Source organism: Protopterus annectens, chromosome 1.part0, assembly GCF_019279795.1.
Source record: "Protopterus annectens isolate FY-2018-M chromosome 1.part0, PAN1.0, whole genome shotgun sequence".
In the NCBI taxonomy this organism is placed as follows: Eukaryota; Metazoa; Chordata; order Ceratodontiformes; family Protopteridae; genus Protopterus; species Protopterus annectens.
This window is the reverse complement of record NC_056725.1, coordinates 348,557,463-348,579,939: the sequence shown is the minus strand read 5'-3', so window position 1 is coordinate 348,579,939 and position 22,477 is coordinate 348,557,463. Positions and strand designations below refer to the sequence as shown.

Sequence of the window (22,477 nt, the reverse complement as noted above, 5' to 3'; positions counted from 1 at the left end):
TTCCCCCTCTGCCTCTCCTCTCGAAGGTTCTGCTAAAGATCAAACAGGACAAACCAAGGACAATACTTATTACACCAGACTGGCCCTGCCAGCACTGGTACCCCCTCTTGCACAGCGTGATAATGCTGGATCCATAGCACCTACCTCAGACACCTTTCCTGCTTTCCCAGCAGGCGGGCCAGATTCTGCACCCTCAGCTTCAAACCCTGAAACTTGCAGCCTGGCTAATTCCTTGAGCTCTCCAATAGCATCCCTCAGTAAGCAGGTGCTGGATGTCATTCTGGAAGCAATAGACCTAGTACTAGAAAATCCTATGCTGAAAAGTGGAAAATATACTGTTCCTGGAGCCAGACCCAGGGTATGGGCATTACATTGCCCAGCTTACCTCATATTCTTCAGTACTTAACAGAAATGCTCCACAAGGGGCTTATCCTTCTCGTCAATTAAAATTCATGCCTCTGCCATTTCAGCACATTATAATACTGAACCACCCCTCTTCTCTCACCCCCTGTTAAAGCAATTCCTCAGAGGGGCTAAAAATTTAAGACCTCCCAGGCGAGCCCCTACTCCAACCTGGGACCTTAACTTTGTGTTGGAAAAGCTCACTCTTCCTCCATTTGAATCAGCTGCAACTGCAGAGTTGAAATTCCTTTCTTGGAAAACAGCCTTCCTTCTAGCCATCACTTCAGCAAGAAGAGTATCTGAATTACAGGCCCTCATGGCAGTGGAGCCCTTCATTATCTTCCATGCAGACAGGGTTTCCCTCAGGACCAATCCTTCTTTTATGACCAAGGTGGTGTCTAGTGTGGCTGTAAATCAGTTCATTCATTTGCCTACCTTTTTCCTAAATCCACAAAACAAAGGAGAACGAATTCTGCACTCTGTGGATGTGCACAGACAACTGAGATTTTATTTGGACAGGACTAAGCCCCTCATAAAATCTGAACAGCTGCTAGTTGGCTTTGCTGCAGGGGCAGAGGGGAAGGCCATTTCAAAGCAAACCATTTCTAAATGGATAGCCTATTGCATTCATTTCTGCTATAAGCACCATGGAAAACCTACCCCACAGGGGATAAGATCACATTCCACCAGGGCTGCATCTACCTCTACAGCCTTTCTCAGAGGGGTCCCTACCAGGGACATCCTAGAAGCTGCTACCTGGAGCACTATACATACCTTCACCAAGCATTGCCACCTGCCTATTTTTTTCCAAATCCAGAGCTGGTTTTGCCACTGCAGTTTTGCAGGGATTAATAGCTGGCCCTAATGCTCTCTAACTTCCTCCTCCCTTACTTAGCTTTGTGAATCTACCCAAATGTAATGACTGCAACAGTGAAACACGAAGAACATAACATAGTACAGTGGTGTGCACTTACCATAAATGTAGATATTCGAGTGTATTCACTGCTGCAGTCCTGGTTACCTTCCCTCCAGCCCCTTGACTTCTCTTGGCTCTACCTTTGCTTCTTGTTTTAAGCTTTCTGGTGTATTTGCTTTTTGAAGGAGGTGTAACATAACATATAATGGCTTCCCTTTGTGGGGGCACCTGACATCTGGGGCAAGAAAAACTGATGTAATGGTGTCGGCTGCATGTTTTATACCCCTGATGACCTGACGTCATGGAAGAAGAGACAGCATTGGATGCAGGAATCCAAGACTCTGGTATTCAGGCCAGCTGAGGGCTACCTGCAGGCAGATAACCCAAATGTAATGACTGCAACAGTGAATACACTCGAACATCTACATTTATGGTAAGTGTACACAATGGTACTTTAATAAGCCCATTCATTCCCAATACTAGGGAGAGCAGACTGAGAAGGGTCATCATCCAGGCAGTCATTGAGGATTGTTCATACCTTTTGTTTTCTCCCAGACCCTATATATGCACATAGCAGTGTAAGTAGCACAACAGCTAGCACACTCACATTTGGGGCAGAAGGCTGTAGTTCTAGTCCCAATTGGGGCAGATCGATAGCTGACACCTGAGTATGTCCTGATTCCAATGAGATGTTAAATCAAGGTCCCATCTTGGAGGTAGCTCAAGTGAATGTAAAAGATCCCATGCCACCTAATAAAAAAGGCATGGGGAATTCCCTGATGCCCTGGCCGAATTTTCCCTAGTAGTATAAATGCCACCTCAGGTCTTCTATGAAAAGAGGCTACTAGCTTATTGGGCCTAATGTAGTAACACAAAAAGGCCAGCACCAGGGAATGAGGCAGAATGATACAAATGAAGACAAAAATGTTTATTAGGACCAGACCGGTTTCAGCTTATAGCTTTCCTCAGTGGCAATACATGAAATGTGGTTGACAAACTGCATTTAAATATTGAAGCCAACAAGGCAAATAATGACATCATTTCCTGTTGGATCCAGAAAAAAGTTTTACAAATAAAATGCATCTTGGTGTATGTATGAAAAATTATATATATAAGCATAATAACAACAAACATAGAATGTTCAAAAAATAATGTTCAAAAAGTTAAATATTCAAAAAAGACTGAAAAAAGATTAGATTGAATGTATTCAAAAATATATTGATTGAATGTATTCAAAAAGTTAGTATGTGAATTGTGAATGGATACCTGGACATTGAGTCAAAACTTAAGAAAAATATTATAACTTATCATTAAGACCTGGGGAAAAAAGACCCCCCAGTTTCACTATCCATTTCTTTTCTTTGTTATTTAGTAAGTCATGCCATCCTGTTCTGAAATCTTTATTTCCAAAAATTCTATCAATAATAGTAAAAGTTAATTTAGCTGTTGAGTGAGTGAGTGAATGTTTGTATAATGCATTGGTCATTCTACCATTCCGGATGTCCCCCAAATGTTCAGACATACGACATCTAAATTGTCTTGAGGTCTGACCAATATAAAATGCTTGGCATGTACAAGTTACTAAATAAATGACCCACTCACTTCCACAGTTGGCAAAGCACTTAATATCAAACAATTTACCTGTATTTTTGCTAGTAAAGTTCTTGGTTTTAAAGATGTATTTGCAAAATGAGCAATGTTCACATGGATAACATCCCACCAATCTATCTCCAGAAAGAGTTGTTTGACAGAAAAGGCTGGGTTGAGATGTCACCCTTTTATAAGAAGAAAAATGTGACCGAAGAGTTTTGCCTTTTCTATATGAAAATTTGCATCTATCCCCCAACCAGTCATCTATTCTTATATTACTTTTGAGTATATTCCAGTTTTTATTAATAATATCTGTGAATTGAGAAGTGTTCCTCCCAAAGGTGGTAACTAGCCTGATATTATCCTGTTTGTCCCGAGATTCTGTTGATTTATATGATAATAAACTTTCTCTAGATTTATTAGATGCCCATATAGAGGCATTGTGGACATTATCATACTGGTACCCTCTTTCTAGAAATCTATCAGTCAAATCTTGTTGACATGTGGTTAAATCTTGTTCAGAAGAGCAAATTCTTCTAATTCTCAGAAATTGTGATTTGGGAATATTCTTGATTGTATGTCTGGGATGTAAACTGGAGGCGTGTAACAAACTATTGTATTGAGAATACTTCCTATAAACAGTAGTTCTAAGTGTATGGTTGGGTTTTTGCTCTAAATGAACATCTAGAAAATCCATTTCTTGTGCATGATAGTTAACAGTGAATTCAACACCCCACTTATTACAATTGAGATACTCCACAAATTCTAAAAGATATTCTGATCCCCCTCTCCAGACCAACCAACAGTCATCCAGATAGCGCCGCCAAATATCAATCTCAGGTAAGTATAAATTGTGCATACCATCATAGATAATCTGTTCCTCTATATACCCCATAAATAAGTCCGCATAAATAGGGGCAAAAGAAGCCCCCATAGCTGTACCCTGAATTTGCCAGTAGCATTGGTCTTGGAAATAAAAAACATTCCTGGTGAGTATATGTTCAGCCATACAGACTAAAAGAGTGTTAAAACCAGGAGGATAAATGTTCGTTCTATTCAACCAAAATTCCAATGCCATCAATCCGGCCCAATGGGGAATGCAGGTATATAAAGACTTCACATCAAGAGTACACATAAGCCAATGAGATTCCATTTGGGATTCCGAAACTATTTGAAGAAATTCAGTAGTGTCTTTGATTCTAGCCCTGATGTATACCAATAGGGGCTTTAAATACTCCGTTAGATAGGCGGACAAGGGTTCAGTAAGTGAACCTATTCCCGAGACTATGGGTCGACCTGGAGGTTCAAAAAGAGATTTGTGGATTTTAGGTAAAAGATATAAATATTGTTTACGGGGGTCATGTACTGTTAATTGAATTCTAGTTTTGGCACTAATGATCCCCTCCTCTACTGCAGATTCCAGAAAGGCATCTATAGCTTCTTTAAAATTTGGGGTTGGGTCTACAGGCATGTGGAAATAATGCTGATTGTTCGACAACTGCCTTTTACCTTCAGCCCAGTAATAACGAATCCATAATGACTATAGCCCCACCCTTATCTGCTGGAAGAATAACAATATCGGTATTCGATTTAAGATCAAGTAGTGCCTGTTGTTCATCCATGCTAAGGTTGTCTCTCAAGATGTTACCTGAACCCAAAAGATGGTGCAAATCTTTAATGATGGCTTGTTGAAATACATTTACATGTTTATCCATAGGTGGATTAAAATTAGATGGTAGGAAGCGAAATTCAGTAGATCTTTGAGTGTTATTTTGTTGATCAAAAAACAATTTTAAATTAATCTTACGACAAAAAGCCAAAGTATCAGCAACAAAATCACTTTCATCCACGAAAAATCCTGGAATATAGCCAAGTCCTTTATTTAACAAAGTTTCTTGATGAGAAGTTAGTACATAGCTAGAAATGTTATGTATATTGGAAAATCTAGGATTTATTTCACAACACTCTGAAGAAAACCCTCTAGGGTGTCTATGCCTGTGCTTACGTCCCCTCCTGTGTCTCCCAGATCTAAAGGGAATTGAGAATTTCGAACCTTTTTTAAAATGGGGGAGTCATTAGCATGGTTAGCTTCCGTATCTGTAGCAGAGGATTCCTCACCAGATGTAGTCCCATGTGAGGAATCCTTCTTTAATATTGACCTAGGTCTTTTTTTACGTGTAAAAGTGGGATTATTAGGAGTCCCGGTACCCCCAGCAAACCTCACACTTCTCTGTGACTCAAAGGGTTTACCCTTTTCATAATCTTGCACATCCCTATTGAATTTGTGTAATTTTTTCTCCTTAAGACCATTCTCAAAGGCCACCAATTCCCTGGATAATTTGCTCAATTTGTCCTTAAAGTTGGGTAAACTTTCATATTCTTTCAACTGATTACAAGTTTCCTGCACATCACAAATATTGACTTGTACCATCCTGTCATGAAATGAGGCTAATATATTCACAAATGACATGGAGGCCCTCTGCTGAGCCAATTTCCATTCATGTAAAAGAGTCTCATCTGCTTTAGTAACCAAAGGCTGATGTTTAACTCTTAAGCCTCTCGGTGTTATGTTGCGATTTTGATAGGCTTTAAAGAGCCTCGAATGCCAAATATTGCTGCGTAAAGTTCTAATTTGTTTATCCAACTGAATAAACAAAGAACTACAACCGTCAACTGGATCATTAGTACTATTTTCTTTGGAAATATTATCCAATCCTATTCCAAAGACTTGGATGTCATCTTTGTCTACGCACAAACCATGTAGTAGTTTATTAAGATCCATGGCAATAAGTTGTAGATTGAATGATAGATCAAATGTGATGTGTTATGTAAGTAAGTAAATACGCTATATATTGCCCAGAGAATTGATGGTCTATTGAGATAAAAATAGGGAATTGTATTAATAGAAAACTAGTCACAGAGAAGTATATTGCATGCCAAGGGACCAAATCCCCAAAATAATCACAGACCCAGTAAACCTCGTTATACTGCTCAGAAAATATAAGAATGTAGAAATGGAAGCATAAGGAATACACAAATAAAGTGAATGCCAATTGCTAAACAGTCTCAAAAAAATACAAATTCAAGCATCTTTGTATTACAATTGACCTGATGCAAAAGCTTGATATAATAAGTAATACCAAACAAAAGTTGTTTGATCTATAATAAAGGTAAATTGTAACAAATGTGAACCATGACAATAATCCTGATTAACAAGGAAAAACAATAGCTCCAAACTGTGTATATATATATATATATATATATATATGAAAATGAGATGTCTCATATATAAATGCATCATGCAGAAAAGAACCTAATATAACTTCTATAATGCTGATCAATATTTGTCTATAATTGGTAAATATAATACTAAATACATGACCAGCTAAATCATTGGTGAAACAAGTGTGCAGAAATTAAACTCAAAAAAAGTATATACACAGATGAAGTAGAAATATATTGCAATGTTAATCTCTAAATATGAGCCAACAGTTGGTATATGCTAAGGGAAACATACATCTGACAGTTGCCCCTATTGTTCAAAGTGCTACTATCCCTATAGTACTAGGGTAAATCACAACTTCTATGTTGTATTGGGTGCACTTGAATGCGACCAAATAGTTATAAGCAAAAAAGCAAGCAAAATATCATCAAAAGATTATACAAAACAAGTGGTCAAACACTCAAAGTATATGCCATTGTTCCGAAAAAAGAACTAGCAACACTCTCTTTATAATAAACCACAATAGGTATAAAAAGTGGTAAAGTCCCAATAACTGCTGTTGAAAGTTCAATGAAATAAAATGTAAATCCACTGTTCAAAAAAATGTTATCTCCTGAAAAAGCAAATATATCCGTTTCCGTTCACTGTAAATATGCACCACAATCTTGAAAATGTCCCAGTACCTTCGAAAATGAAATCGATGCCAACCAAAGTACATACCAAATGAACAGATGCTGATAAATGACGAATATTTAAAAGTTGTCACGAATTACCAAAATCTTCGTAAAAAAAGAAAACATGGTTGTAATTTTCCAAATACTCAGCCACTAGAAACGTTATTAGTAGTGGGATGAAAAGTTCCTGCACGACATCGCAACATATACTGTTTAGATCCAAACGCAAAAATAATCCCCAGTAAAGACAGAATCTAAATGTCCGCGTTACAAATAAGAAATGGTATCAAGCAAAACACACTGAATACACTCACTGGAACACACCAAAAATAAAATCCAAAAGGCGATGAATCAGCCAATAGTTGAACCAACAAGGGTCTCAACAGGAATGCCAACAAGAATAACTAAATCTCCGATGAGGAATCCTCTGCGACAGATACGCCAAGCCACATCACAAAATGGCTTCTGCTTCCAAACTCCCAAAGCCAACAGCCAGCAGCAAACAACGTGATGAGTCCAAAACGAAAATGCTAGCAAGTACGACAGGTGCACGAACCACAGTAACTTGAATGTAGCACAAATAGGCCAGCACCAGAGAATGAGGCAGAATGATACAAATGAAGACAAAAATGTTTATTAGAACCAGACCGGTTTCAGCTTATAGCTTTCCTCAGTGGCAATACATGAAATGTGGTTGACAAACTGCATTTAAATATTGAAGCCAACAAGGCAAATAATGACATCATTTCCTGTTGGTTCCAGAAAAAAGTTTTACAAATAAAATGCATCTTGGTGTATGTATGAAAAATTGTATATATAAGCATAATAACAACAAACATAGAATGTTCAAAAAATAATGTTCAAAAAGTTAAATATTCAAAAAAGACTGAAAAAAGATTAGATTGAATGTATTCAAAAAGATATTGATTGAATGTATTCAAAAAGTTAGTATATGAATTGTGAATGGATACCTGGACATTGAGTCAAAACTTAAGAAAAATATTATAACTTATCATTAAGACCTGGGGAAAAAAGACCCCCCAGTTTCACTATCCATTTCTTTTCTTTGTTATTTAGTAAGTCATGCCATCCTGTTCTGAAATCTTTATTTCCAAAAATTCTATCAATAATAGTAAAAGTTAATTTAGCTGTTGAGTGAGTGAGTGAATGTTTGTATAATGCATTGGTCATTCTACCATTCCGGATGTCCCCCAAATGTTCAGACATACGACATTTAAATTGTCTTGAGGTCTGACCAATATAAAATGCTTGGCATGTACAAGTTACTAAATAAATGACCCACTCACTTCCACAGTTGGCAAAGCACTTAATATCAAACAATTTACCTGTATTTTTGCTAGTAAAGTTCTTGGTTCTAATAAACATTTTTGTCTTCATTTGTATCATTCTGCCTCATTCCCTGGTGCTGGCCTTTTTGTGCGACATTCAAGTTACTGTGGTTCGTGCACCTGTCGTACTTGCTAGCATTTTCATTTTGGACTCCTAATGTAGTAAACAAGGATAAACAAAATAAATAAATACCTACCAAGGCACTGAGTCGAGGAATGCAATGGGCTTAACTGCAGCAGGCATCCCCCAAGTTCTACAAAAACATTTTGTCCAAGCAGCTCTGCCCCCCCACCCCCACCACAGCATGAGCTGTGGTCACCCCCCAGCAGTGCATGCAAATACCTCCCTTTCTTCAAGAGAGATAAACATGCCACTCTCATTCATTCTTCTCCCCTGCCTAGTTCTTCCATTACCGCAGCGGTAAATCAAACCTTGGTCACATGGATCACATTCAGGTGTCCTGAATCATGCATGCCTCTGTGCATTCTTTGTTAAGCCTCCTGATATGGTAACCTCTAGCCTGTTAAAGTTTTCTTAGCTTCTCTAAATTTAATGTGATTATAGACCTTTACTTTGTGTTTACCTTTATTGTCTGTGCCATAGCTGAAAAGGGTCTTGCAAGTTTAGTTTTCTCACACTGGCTTCAGACGACGATTAACCATATAAACCATAGTGCAGAAGTCATTCAGCTGTAGTATACAGAACCTCTCTCTTACCTTCTTTTTAGTGATCAGGCACAATGGGCCATAAAATTTTTCATATGACTACACATTTAAGCACATAGTTTGTACAGTTCACAAGTCATATATACCCTTCTTCACACTGACATAAACAATATCAGCATATGTTTTTGCGTATGGAAACCTTTCATCTAGTCCTTTCTAGACTTCAGTTCCATTGAAATTACAGCCACAGCTCAGTACTGTTTCCTGATCCTTCATGTCCACTTGGTTTGAGAGTTAGTTGTCCACTATTTACTCTAGCGGGAATACAGAAAAGCTGCTAACTCAGTTTTATGGTGGGTTGTGCGTGATAACTTACCAGAGAACCTGATCAGCTTTTAAATAATAAAACCTATTACAGAATGGGAGAGTTAACATAAGATTTTTGAGAAATAGTAAGGTATTTAAATGGTTGTGTATATCATGATAAACTGATGTATAAAAAGACGATAGATAGTTAACAAAGTTATCCTGTGCTAGAGAATGTATGTTGTTATACTCTGTCTCTTGCACATCTTTATTATATGCTGTTTTTTCACTTATAACAATTATTTGGTGTTTCAGGTCCATTGCTCTAACTGCAATGGACTGCTTTGCATATATATTGCCCACGTGGAATCTGATAGAATCATACTGGCACCTGTGGAGTAGTGACTTGATTGCATGTGTAACTTGGTAGATCCTGACTTCATATAAGCAATAACAATTATCTTCATATTTGGTTTATTTACTTGGAATTATTCTGTATTATGGAGTCATAAACAACTTGATTAAAAGAAAATCAGCCCTTTAAAATACAGTGGCTTTTAGTGGTTGACATTAAATGGTTTTCATCAAGGGGTGCAAATCTGCTTGATCATTGGGCAGTAGGAGTGTCCCAGAAATCATTACCAAATCGTGATTTTAAAAGTGTTTTTTTTTTTTTTTTTTTTTTTTTTGCAAACAAGTCAGACCTTCTGTCTTGGGTGTGTGTGTGTTAATGATTGTAAGCTAAGGAAATTCATCTTTTACCATCAATGCTTCCAGCCTGGCCTTGGCCAAATTATTCATGATACCAGAGTCTGATTGTCACATTTAAGAGTGGCATATGTAGAATCCTTTACATTCCTTCCCATACATATCTTGGTTGTAGTTATGTGATTTATTCCTGCCCATTCTAAAATTTTCATTTAGGTACTAGCATATTAGATGGGCTGCCTTTTAAATCAAGTGATACTAGAACTGTTTCACTGACGCACACAACTGCTGCTCCTGTTTTACAAGTGAGTGGCAAAATACACTTGGGCTGTAAAGTCTTTTGCAATGATTTTCTTCTTGCTTTAATGACTTAAAAGTGAAATAATCCTTTCTAGAGCAAAATTAATTCCAACTGTGAATTTAGTACTGTACATAACAGTGCTGTTAAAAGGGGCAGATACCTTACTTATTTTGTTCCAGCGCCTGTGGGAAATGCTACCTTTATATATTAGTCTCTGCTGGTTTGATTGCTTTTAGTTCATGTTTTGATGAATGGGTAAGCAACTGTAAGCATCTTTTTAAGATGTTGGTATCCTTGTGCCTAGTATGCGTTTTATTTCACCTGTGAAGTTAGGAATATTTCAGTTCAGGACATACAGGAAGCTGTTGTATGGACATATGTGAAGCACTGCAAGCTGCACATGCTCAGTGCAGAAACAGGGTGAGGTTTGAGTTGGTAGTGGTGTTGTAAACCCTTACTTAACCATCTACCAGCATGGATTCATTTGCATACTTCTTGAAATTATTCTCCAGATTAAAGAATACAGCAGCAAGATACCCTCTGAAATACAGATGTCACAATTGTTTGAGGTACTCACCACAGCAGTAGGTCTTCCAAACAAAGACTTTTGTAGCAGAATGCATAAAATCTCAACCCCCATTTCATGCTGGATTTGAATATGGATATTTATACTTACTGATTACCTATTGGCCATTTTATGTAGGATGTTATAATAGGGTTACAGTATTTGATGTATTAGTTTATGTTATGTTGTTACCAAATGTTACATGTTTTTCATTAGAAGAATGAAATTACTGATATTATAATAATGCTTTGATATGAAGTATGCGCCAGTTGATTCATGAGTTCCAGTAGTGAAAGAGCAATGTTAGACTTGTATGGGAAGGTGTTTGACAGCTTGAAAAACTGCCTAGAACAATAACTTATGTTGATGAGTGGAAGTCTAGAAGTAGAGAATAGTGAAGCATGAATCTCTGTGTCAGAGATCCGTCTTTATTGTAGAGACAGCTCAGTGGCACACAACGACAGAGCCCTGGCAACTTGGATTTGATTTGCAAGCAAGCCTGATTGCCAGACTAGCTAAATATTGACAGGGATTCATAAAGGTTACCACAAAGTGTAGACTACATGTACACATAGTGTAACCTTTCTGAGTGACTAAAAAGCACAAAAATTAGATAACGTTCTTGAATACATATTGTGTACACTTAGTGTAGGCTTTATTTGTCTGTAAGCACATACAAAATACTAGGTCAGTATTCCATGCACTACTTAGGCAGTGTATCCATCAACTGCCATGGAGGGAAGGGAAATTAGGAATTAGGCAGAAAACCTCCTGCTGTCCTCAGATGCTGCAGACATGGGGGATGGGGTGGGCTCAGTTGAAGAGGAACAGAAAGGGGAAAAAGACATGGAAAAAAAAAAGATCTACTGTTATAATAAGCAGTTGACAATTGTATTGTCCACATTTTTAATCAAATTCAGCAATGATGTGGGTTGTAATGTTTCTGTTTGTGTAGATTAAACAGAAAGGCAGGGATCCATTGACAGATGAGGATGGTAACATGTTAATTTAATTTGTTAGTCAGGTAAGTGAAATCTTTGTTTAGGGATCCTTTTATGTTACTACTTGGGTCACAAGAGCAAAGTGAAAAATAACGTTTGGATATTTTAGAATGGACAATTAAACAGCATGTTTTAGGAGTTGTAGGAAACCAGAAATAATTCATCTACTTGGTATAAATTCAAAGTACCAACATAGACCTTGATTATGTATTACAGAATTTTGTGTAAGAGCAAAATCTTTAAATTCATAATATTTAGATATTTTTGTAGAATTATTTCCCTAAAATTGCTTGCCTTCAGTCTTATGACTGAACGTTATAAAGATTAATGCAGGATGTGTGAATGCATTTATCTAAATGCTATACTTAATTACAGTATTAATACTACATGTTGCTCAGCATTATTGTACTCAGTTATGTATGTCATATAATGTTCTTATACTGTCTACATGACTTGTACCTCATTACTGGATCACTTCTTAGCACCATGTGTTGAAGCACTTCTTGTTAATTTAAATCTTGTCCTGCTTAGTTTGAAGTAGAGGGATGGCAATTAGTAATAGTCCTTACTCCGAATATTCTGAAGTAACATGTGGTGTCCCTTTGGGGTCCTGTACCATGTCCCATTTTATTTGAGATATATATCACTTGCCATAGGTCAACATAAATAAATAAATACCAAAATGACTGTAAAAGTTAGCAGTCTGTATCGCAGATTGTCTGCATGATGCCCTCTTGGCGTATTCAGTAAATAATTTTTAGTGGCCTCACTGAGGGCATTTGAACAGGCCAATCACTCTGTTCTAGTTAATTACCTAATTGAAATTGGTATTGGCACAGATGCCATCCCTTGGTTCCAAAATTACCCAAGTAATTACAATTTTACCATGAATTTCAACTCCACAACTATTTCTACATTCTCATTGACTAATGGCATTCCAGAAGGCTTCAACCCCCCCTTATTTTCTATTTACATCAACAACTCCCCCCTCCAATCTGATTCACCTTCCACTCGTATTGTACTCTGGCAATATGGTCTTTTATCGTTCTAGTCACTCTCTGCCTTCACTTCAGCATGACTGACAAGAATACGGTCACTCCATTATCCAATGGATTACCAAGAAACCTCTGACAACTGACTGTACAAAAAAGAAAATCATGTTATTTGGGACCAAACAGAAACCCAGCAGAACAGATTTTTCATAAAAGAGTTTTGTCAGGGGGCATGCCCCTTTACATCCTCCTTGTCAAGGGGGCTTCACTTCCCACTGCCTTACTTAAGTATACTTACTCTGTGATCACACAGCTGTGGATAAAAGGGAATAATCAAACACACAGAGAATCACTGCCAGAAAATCCACAGAAACTGCACTGACAGCAAGCTCTTATGAAGAGCGGTGATTAGAGAGTTCAGGATCTGGGAGCTGAACCCAAGGCCTTCACTTTGCACTTGATGAGGAGTGGGGCAACATCTACCTCTCAACTGTCAGAATTTCACAGGATGCCCAGATTTTTTTATCTCAAACTTTTGGTCTGTTCTTCCTAAAATGTGTAGTCTTCTGTCAAATCATTGAGGACGGATGCGACTAAATAATGACAGACATTAAAGTTTACAACTTGATATCTTTCAGAAAATGCATGCAAATGTCAAACATGTTATTCTGTTAACTTTCCAAATTTCTAAGAGTAATATTTAAAATACTTCCCTGATTTGGGCCTACCTCCTTATTTTTGGCTTTCTTCGGAACTTGTGCTCTAAGAAGTTGCAAGGTATATAAAGTAAAAATTATTTTGAAAATCACCATCTTGACTCTTGGTCTATGGGTTTGTAATTAACTGTGAAATTACAGGGTCTGAAAATGCTGTGTATTTAAATGTTAACAGTTGAATACTAACCTTATGTCCGAACAGATAAAGGCACACGGATACATAGTTATTACATTTGTACAGCTGACTGCACATCAGTAGTAAAGAACAATGCACTAAGCCATAACAAGTGTGTGTGTGTGTGTGTGTGTGTGTGTGTGTGTGTGTGTGTGTGTGTGTGTGTGTGTGTGTGTACATATATGTATATGTATATATATATATATATATATATATATATCTACATAGACGCACATATATTTATTTATTTAGACTTGGAGACAGCATATGACAAAGCTTCCAAGAAAGCTGATTTAGGCAGTATTTGGTGGTATGAAGTCCCAGAAACATTGGTAGAATTAGTGCAGGCTATGTATAAGGACCCAATGGCTCAAGTACGAACAGTGTCTGTATCACAGAGGGGTTCCCAGTGGGAGTGGGTGTACATCATGGTTTAGCTCTAAGCCCATTGCTGTTCATACTGGTGATGAACTACATTAGCAAACAGGTCAGAGGGGACAGATCAACATAGTTGCTGTATGCAGACAGTGTGGCATGATTTGCAGAATCTGAGCATGAACGTCAGCAAAGTATAGGGGTAATGGAATGCAAAACTGAAGGTATGTGGGATAAAACTAAATACAGATAAGACAGTGGGAATGGCAGAAAATTGGGCAAATCAGAAGAAGCTGAAAACTGAGATAGAAGGGAAGATATTGGGACAGGTTAATACCTTCTAGTATCTGTGAGGGTTGATGAAAGAGAAGGGAATTCTGAATGAAGAGGTTAAACCTAGAATCAGAGAGGATGCAGCCAACTGGCATAGATTGTCAGATGTAGTGTATGACAGAAGAATGCCAAAGAAGCTGAAATGTAAGGTGTACAAAACAGTGGTGTGACCAGTACTACTGCATGGTACAGAAACCTGGGCAGTAGAGGCAGAGCAAATGAGGAAGCTAGAGGTGATGTAGATGAAAAACCTGAGAAGGGTGATAGGATGCACACTGTGGGACAGATGAAGAAATGAGGACATAAGAGCAGAAGCCAATGTAGCTCCAATTGCAGAAAAGATCAAATTACGATGGTATGGGCACATGTACAGAAAAGCAGCAGACAATTGGTGAAGAAGATTTGGGACAGACATGAAGAAGGTAAAAGAAAACAAGGGCATCCAGCAAAGAGGTGGATGGATTGTGTGAGAATAGATCTGCGACAGTCAGGCATGAGTGTTGAAGAAGGCAGGAGTGTGGCTTTGAATCAAGAGAGCTAGCGACAGTTAGCATGACACCCTTACCCTATGTAGAAAATGGGTAAAAGAGGGTTTATCTATATCTATATATATATATATATATATATATATATATATATATATATATGTATACATATAGATATGTATATATATATATATATATATATATATATATATATATATATAGATATGTATCTATATATATTATATGTGTGTGTGTGTGTGTGTGCGCATACGTGCATACATATATATATTTGTATGAGGAGACTAAAGGACTTTTTGATATTTAGGGGAGGTTCAAAGAATTTATTTTGGTATGAGAGATCCTCCCTGGGACAGAATGCAAGAACCTGCACCAAGAATACTGCAGTAAGAAAAAGTAATGCCTAATAAACAAACAGTGTGGATTTGGACATGCTGCTCTTTAAACTTAAGAGAGCAGGTAAATTTAATTTCCTTATGGGAAGCTCTGTTTAACAGCATTTATTTCTCCCTGTGAATGAAACTGGCCTAAAGGATTGGCAAACAAGATGGCAGCTTAGGATACCAACTTCTGAGGCACAATTTTCTTTGGAGTTCTTGCACAAATATTGCAAATAGTCTTCGGTTTAGCATATCACAAACTCTCCTATGAAATTCTTTCTCCGCTGGTAGGTTTTTCGATATTAATGCTGTGGCTATAGAATCTCTGTTCACTATTCTTAACGTAAAACAAGGTGGTGCAGCTTATACGTTGTAAGTTCTGAGTTCAGCCTCAGTTGTCGTGTGGATCTTTATTCCTATTTTACTTGTGGAAGGAATGATGTTTGTGCGATTGTGTACTCAGACTGTGTTTGTTGCTGCCGTGTGTCAGGCTTATGCAGCCTGGTATGAGCTGTATTAAGTGGGTATCTGTACTAGGTGTTGTGTGTCTTGAAAGAATTCTTCAGAGTAACTATCTATCATCCCAAAGGGTAGGGCACTTATCTCTTCCTTCTTTAGGTAGCAGCTGCACATACTATGTCCATTAACATTTAAAAGCTGAATGGTGAAGTTTTAATGTGGGGCAATGCAGTACTGAAATAAGGTCATGTCTGCCATTAGTAACTGTATATTACAAAGATTATATATGTACTAACCCTTCAGACTTCGTTACATCCTCATTTACCATTCAGTCATTCATATTATTTGAGAATAGGAAGACCTTATTCTAAGTTTAGGCCTTTCTATGTCCTGAATTCTTTTTAAAAATTCATAACTGCTTATACAGTTTAGTGTGTCACATCCTTGAGATGGTGACCTTTTCTCATGATTCTGTATGTTTGCATTGCTTGCTAAATGTTTCCTGATTTGCTCCGCTATGTTACTATGTACTGGTACTACTGAGATTTTCCTCTTGGTCTTCAGTGTAATGGTGATATGGCTAAGAAACCAATAAAATAAAACCAGTTTGGTACCACATGACATGCTAGAACTTATTTAAAGCAAAATGTGAACTCTGATTAAAGCTCTTAGAGATGATCAGAAAATTAAACAAATGCTTATTTATCTGTGGAGCAAAGCAGGTAAATAGCCTGTGACTTCAATGTTTCCTACAATAGTAAGGCCAAAATGTTGATCACCATAATATTGGATTAGAACAACACTGGTCACAAAGTAGATTTTAGATATTATTGCAATCTATAAGTCCAACTTTTTTTTTTTTTTTTTTTGCAGGTGACCCCCATTGTGGGGAGGGGGTGTTGTACCCTCCCCACATCATTGTATCTCATGCCTTGTTGAGATTGTGTGAAGTTACAGAGAAAGAGAGACTAATAAAGAAACAGGGCTAAGGGGACACAACCTTCACCTCAAGGACTGCAAGCGGACTTACCCCAAACAAAACCTTGTATGGATATATCACTGTATTATTTTTAAAATGTACCATTATGCATTTCCCTGAGTACTTCACATTTATCTTGCATTCCAGTGTAGTAACCAACATTTTAGGGCTAGCAACATACTGGGAAGTGGTTTTCTCATGTTTTGCATAGTAATAAACATATCGATAGCCTGCAGTGTCCCCTATTTATGCAACACAATATTGTTTTTTTCTGAGTTTTTCTGTTTTGCCCTGCTCACAACACTATTACTGTTCTGAAATACTACAGGCTTGTGCTTTAATAAGCACCGTGATGTCATACGCGTGTTATTGTGAATTGTTAGGTGAGAAGCCAAATTCTTTTAAAATTTTCTCCATACAAACTACTAGCTTAACCAAAAAATTGGGCAATGGGGAATATTGTGAATTGTTTGTTCTGTATTAATATTTTGAAAGCTATAATTATGTTTTTATGCAGGTGCTTGCTCATATTCAGTGTTCCTGAAAACAGGGCTGTGTTGATCATTTTAAAATTCATTCCTTCGTTGAAATTCATGTGACAGAGACTTGATTCAGGGTCACTTGGGAGGACTTGTCTTGTTAAATGATTGCTGAAGGTCATACAGTTTGTACGTGGAGAAGGAAGGAATGAAACCAGAACTACAGAATAAATGGCATTAGCAACCTATGGCTTCATTATTTGGATTTTGTAGAGAGTCTTCACTGTATTTTGCAACTGTTGCTAGACTTAATGCAGTGACTGAAACCAAAGGGTAATAGAAGAAACTATGTATTTCTAAGCAGAATTTGCATAAAACTGATTTTTAACACCATTACATTTCATGTAAAACACATCATAACATGAGGAATTATTTAATCATCCACCATTAAGCTAAACCAAAATGAGCAATGCTGCTAGTAGGCAGAGGAGAGCATGTGCAACTGATGTATATTTGTCAGAGTTTTAAATGGTTAGCATCTAGCTGCACAAACTGCAAGGCAGAATATGTCACGGTCGTCTTCAGCAATTAAATGGGCCTTAATGTTAGCAAGTAGCAAATACTGTTTTGGTGATGTAAGTTTAAGCAGGGGAAGCCATGCTTATAAGACAGACTTTTTCAGTCACTGAGGAACATACTACACAAGTGCTTCACTTAGTGTACCAGTGTTTGTTCACTTACCTGACCTACACAGTTGTAAATCCTAAGTAGAATCTGGGGCTTTGAATTTTTATAGTCAGGAAATTATTAATTGTTAACATCTCGGAATATTAAAGGAAATATGACATTGTTTAAGAGACATATGACTAAGTTAAGTCAACTGGAGTCAAAATAATGGTGTCTGTACGTGCTAGCTTCCAAAATGTCTGCAGTAGTACAGGCAGGGAGTTCTGTCAATGTAAGAATGAATGAACATGATTGGAACAAGTAGCTTTGTATTTTTCCAATCACATATGTTAAGTCCTGCCCACCTCTCCTTGCAGCTCCTATATCCTGCTGTTAAGTAACTCAAGCAGCCAAGGCAGGAGTCTAAGATTAAAAAAAAAATGAAATTACTCTTTCATAGGCAACATATCTTAGGCAGAATAGTAGATCGGCTGGGGGGTGTTTTATTACCCTTACCTATCAGGAGTGCCACACATTTCTGCCTTGTACACATCATTGAGCAGAGGCTAGTAGCATTTAGAGATTAAAGCTTGTCAGCACATCACTTGTTTTCTCTAGTACTGCAGATGTCAGCAGCTTAAATCTGTGGAAGGCACAGATGAGGCCCCCAACACTCAGGCACCCCATGTTGTCTTACCTTGCAGCAGAGTAACTGCTGCTTTAAAGGCGGTTAATTATCTGGCTTCCCCTAATTATTGTAGAAAGAGCTGCCAGTCTGACCTAGAATTTAGAGCAGTGGGCCATAAATGAGCTTAACTCATCTGACAGTTCTGAATTTGAAGCCTGTAAACTTTTGTTGTATGTTTTCTATAAGAAAGTCACTCAGTGTATTTGTATTCATAGGATATTCCAGCAAAAAGAGTTTGACCCAAAATTACAACATTTTTTTCCAGTAATTTTCTTTTTCTAAATTCTTTCCTTTTACTTTTTCTGTTCATATGCAAAAGAGCAATCACAGTTTATTGCATGCCTTTCTGAACTAGTTTTTATTGAATATTTTAGCTAAAATGTCAGTGTAGTACAACAGGTTAAGACTGTCAGCTGGTGACATGTTTCATTCTATAGATCAGAGTCCGATTCTCTCAGTCTTCACTTGGATACCGTGTGACACTGAGCAAGTCATTTAAAAGACCAAGGTTTTCAAGTCACCCCTGAAAAGAAATTAGTGCCCGGTGGATCTTACGTTGTTAAAAAATAAATAAACAACTTTACTGTCACAATACTCTGTTACTCTCACATTTTGCAGTGCAGAGGTACAAGAGTATAACCTCCCTTAGTAAATTGCCAGGCTCCCTTAAGTATCACCCTTCTAGGAGTTTTTCAGCTAGGAGTGGAAAAAATAGGGGAGTCGCAACAAACTAAGTACATCATGGTAGAAATGCAACTTTAAAACTGCATATTTATAGCATGTAGTAAAAAGTATGCTATTTTTGTGGAGTAAAGTAGAATATTATGGCATCTAAGCTTGACACTGAAAAGTGGGAGCAGCAATGTACAACTCCACTTTATGTAATAATTCTGTCATTGTGTATAAACACTGTTCAGTGTGGTAAAGCAAAACTTTCCCAGAAGATTTTCATAAAAAACTTAGCAATCTCCTGTCAATAAACTCCACAGCTCCCACAGGTGATACATTGCCTCCCCACCACCATTCATCCTCCTCTTCCAGTTCAAATGCACACATTCAAAAGCAGTCTCTCTTCTACTTGAACATATTTCCACTGACACCCCTCCTGCATCTGACAGCATAAACCCCAGGTTTATATGCCACTGCAGACAGCATCTATGTCTTCCTCTCACCCTCACATATGATGCGTGTATACCAAAACATCTTACCACAGATTTGGAAAACTGCTGTAATTAAACCCCTCCCAAAGCAACCCAACCCAAAAGATACCTCTCATTATCATCCAATATCCATCCTCCCAATTCTGAGCAAATGTGTTGAAAAGATAATCTGCACCCATCTCTCCCACTGTATCCAGCAGTAATCTCCTTCAAACAGCATGGATTCTGGCTTGGACAAAGTATTATGACCCCACCTTGGTACCTAACTGATGCCATCCTGTTAAACCCTGACAGTGGCCTACTTACAATTGCCCTGTGTTTAGAATTTACAAAGACATCTGACCTCATTCACCATTATCTTCTCCAAAACAAACTAACTGCAGCTTCTCCTTCATTTAAAAACTTCCTCACTGACAGACACTTCAGAGTTAAAACTTGATCCTCCCAATCAGAATGTGTGCCTATTACCAAAGGTGTACCACAAGCATCCATTCTTGCTCCCCTCTTTTTCTCCATATTTGTTAACAAACTTCCTTGTCACCTCCCCCATCTCCCACTTACCCTCTATGCTGAAGGTATGGTCATTTACTGATTAGGTCACTCTCACATTAGCATTCAGTGAGCTCAAGCAGTGACTCATAAACCATAATGTATTTCACAGTACCACCAAGACCAGTCTATGATTTTTGGAACTCCACAGATAATTCAGGAAGCACCTGACTCTCTAATTACTTTGACCTCACAACCATTCCATAGAGACGACCTCCAACTTCAAATGCCTAGGACTTGATCAGTCACTAAACTTCTATTTCTGCATAGACAAAGTGAGATCCAAAAGAAACTCCCTCCTCTTCTGGGCCAAACAGATTGCCCCTTTTCTATCCCAACTAGCCAGAGCAGCCATTAGCAAAGGAGTTTTCCTTTCTCAACTTGAATACGGGCTTTTGATGTTTGGTTCTGTATTCACGAAAAACATAGTCACACGCCAGACTATCATTAGCATCATCTTCTGATTCATTACAAACTCACCCCCTATGTGAGCATCACTGTATTACCCTAGAAAAAGCCAAATGGCTACCCATAAAACAAGTACGTAGCCTACTTTAAGCATCCTAAGTCTACAGACTACTCCAACGCCACACATTCACTCTCCTTGCAGCTAGACTTCATGAAAAACCTCCTCATGCAACCTCAGACTCTACTCAAAAGCCACACCAACATTCATTACCACAAGAACTTAACTCCACAGCAGTCCTCAGCAATACACATGCTTTCTCCTCTCAGTCATTTATTCTTTGGCAAGCTCTCCTCATCATACCTCTCAACTGTCCAGATTTTGCTTCATTTTTTTAAGTCTGTTTCTCATAAAGTTGTGGTTTTATGACAAATCATTGGCACATCGTTAAGGATTAAAGTCAGAAAATAATGACATACATTTGAGTTTCAGACTTCATACCCTTCCGAAAATTCATGTTAATGCAAATTCTCTTTTTCTATCAACTCTCTAAGCTTGTAAAAGCAATATTTAAAAATTGTCCATATTTTGAGGCCTTTATTCCCCTATTAGTTATGGGTTTGTCCAGATTTCTTGCTCTAAGAGGTTGAGAGGTATGCTTCCCATCGACATTAAGGAAATTCAGAATGCAACCCAAAAAGCACCTTTTCATCCAAGCCAAATGGTCCTGCTTTAGCACTGGACATGTCACCTAACTTTTTTTTTTTTTTTTTTTTTTTTTTTTTTTTTTTTGTGAAATGTTTTGTATTTCACCTGGGCTGAGTCTGAAACTGGTCAGTATTGATTAGTGCACTACCCAGGTGAACAAATATAAATAAATTGCACTGTGTTGGAGATTTCACTTTTTTCCAAGTTACACCCATCTTAGATTAACTATCTACAAAAGTACTGGAGTGTGTGCCCGTATTTCAGGGATTTAAAATGTGATGCAGTGAATTCTCATCTTACACGGAAAGTATGTATGACTGTTTGTACTTCTGAGTTTTAAACTTGGGTATAAAAACCTTCTGACACATGGTCTCTTTTTGGTTGAGCATGTATTTTCTTGTAGTTATGTCTTCAGCATAGCTGCACAGAGTATGTTTTAAGCTAATAATGTAATTCCTGTGAATATCATCATGTATTAAAATGACACGTAAATAAAAAATAAGCCGAACAAAATACAGATAATCTGTTTTTATAGTGTTTTCAACTTATGACCTAGGAGAGAGTTTAACACTGCTGTTTAGTTTAGTGCATGCACTGTATTAATGATTGCGAAAACACTTGAAGACTGGAAAGGAATAGAGGATTATCTTCTGTACTGTATGAAGATACCATATAACTATTAAAATGAGCTTTCAGAATATTTGCCATAAGCATGGTGACACCTGCTGTTACTAGAAACTGATTTCCTAGTCTCTTCAAGAGCATGACTAGCTGAATTTCTGTAGCTCCTGCTTTAGGCCCATAGGTGGCAGCAGTTACTACCTTTTCATAAAAGCAATGACAGTAAACTTGCTAGTTCAGGAAGGCATTAACTGTCACAAACTGGGAGGATGCAGCTTTCCACTGTTAAGAGGAGAGCAGACTGCTTTGAAAGTTGATATAGAACATTTGTCTCCAGTTTTAGCTTTTTATAATAGCTTGAACAATTCTATCCCACAGACACACTCTTGTACATTTATGTCATATGGCTCTCTGATCTGAAATCTAAAAAGATAACCAAAATGCTGGAATGTGTAGTAATTACATGGTGTCATATTTTGAAGCACTCAGATATGCATAAAACAAGTAGAATATGTTGATGTCTTTTCTTGTTCCTAAATTTGAATAGTATCCCATTGTAAAGGATGACTGACTGTGTGATCTCGGTA

General features: G+C 37.6%; 1 protein-coding gene across 1 annotated transcript in view; it reads left to right on the top strand.

Annotated features, from left to right (window-relative positions):
• The window catches only part of LOC122792244 (calmodulin-lysine N-methyltransferase-like), a 772,110-nt gene extending 751,120 nt beyond the window's left edge, over positions 1-20,990 (top strand). The window contains exon 4 of the mRNA XM_044059993.1: positions 16,508-20,990. Within this exon, the coding sequence (XP_043915928.1) occupies positions 16,508-16,623 (116 nt within the window). The 3' untranslated portion in view covers positions 16,624-20,990. The remainder of the gene's footprint in view (positions 1-16,507) is intronic.
• Positions 20,991-22,477: the final 1,487 nt, after the last annotated feature.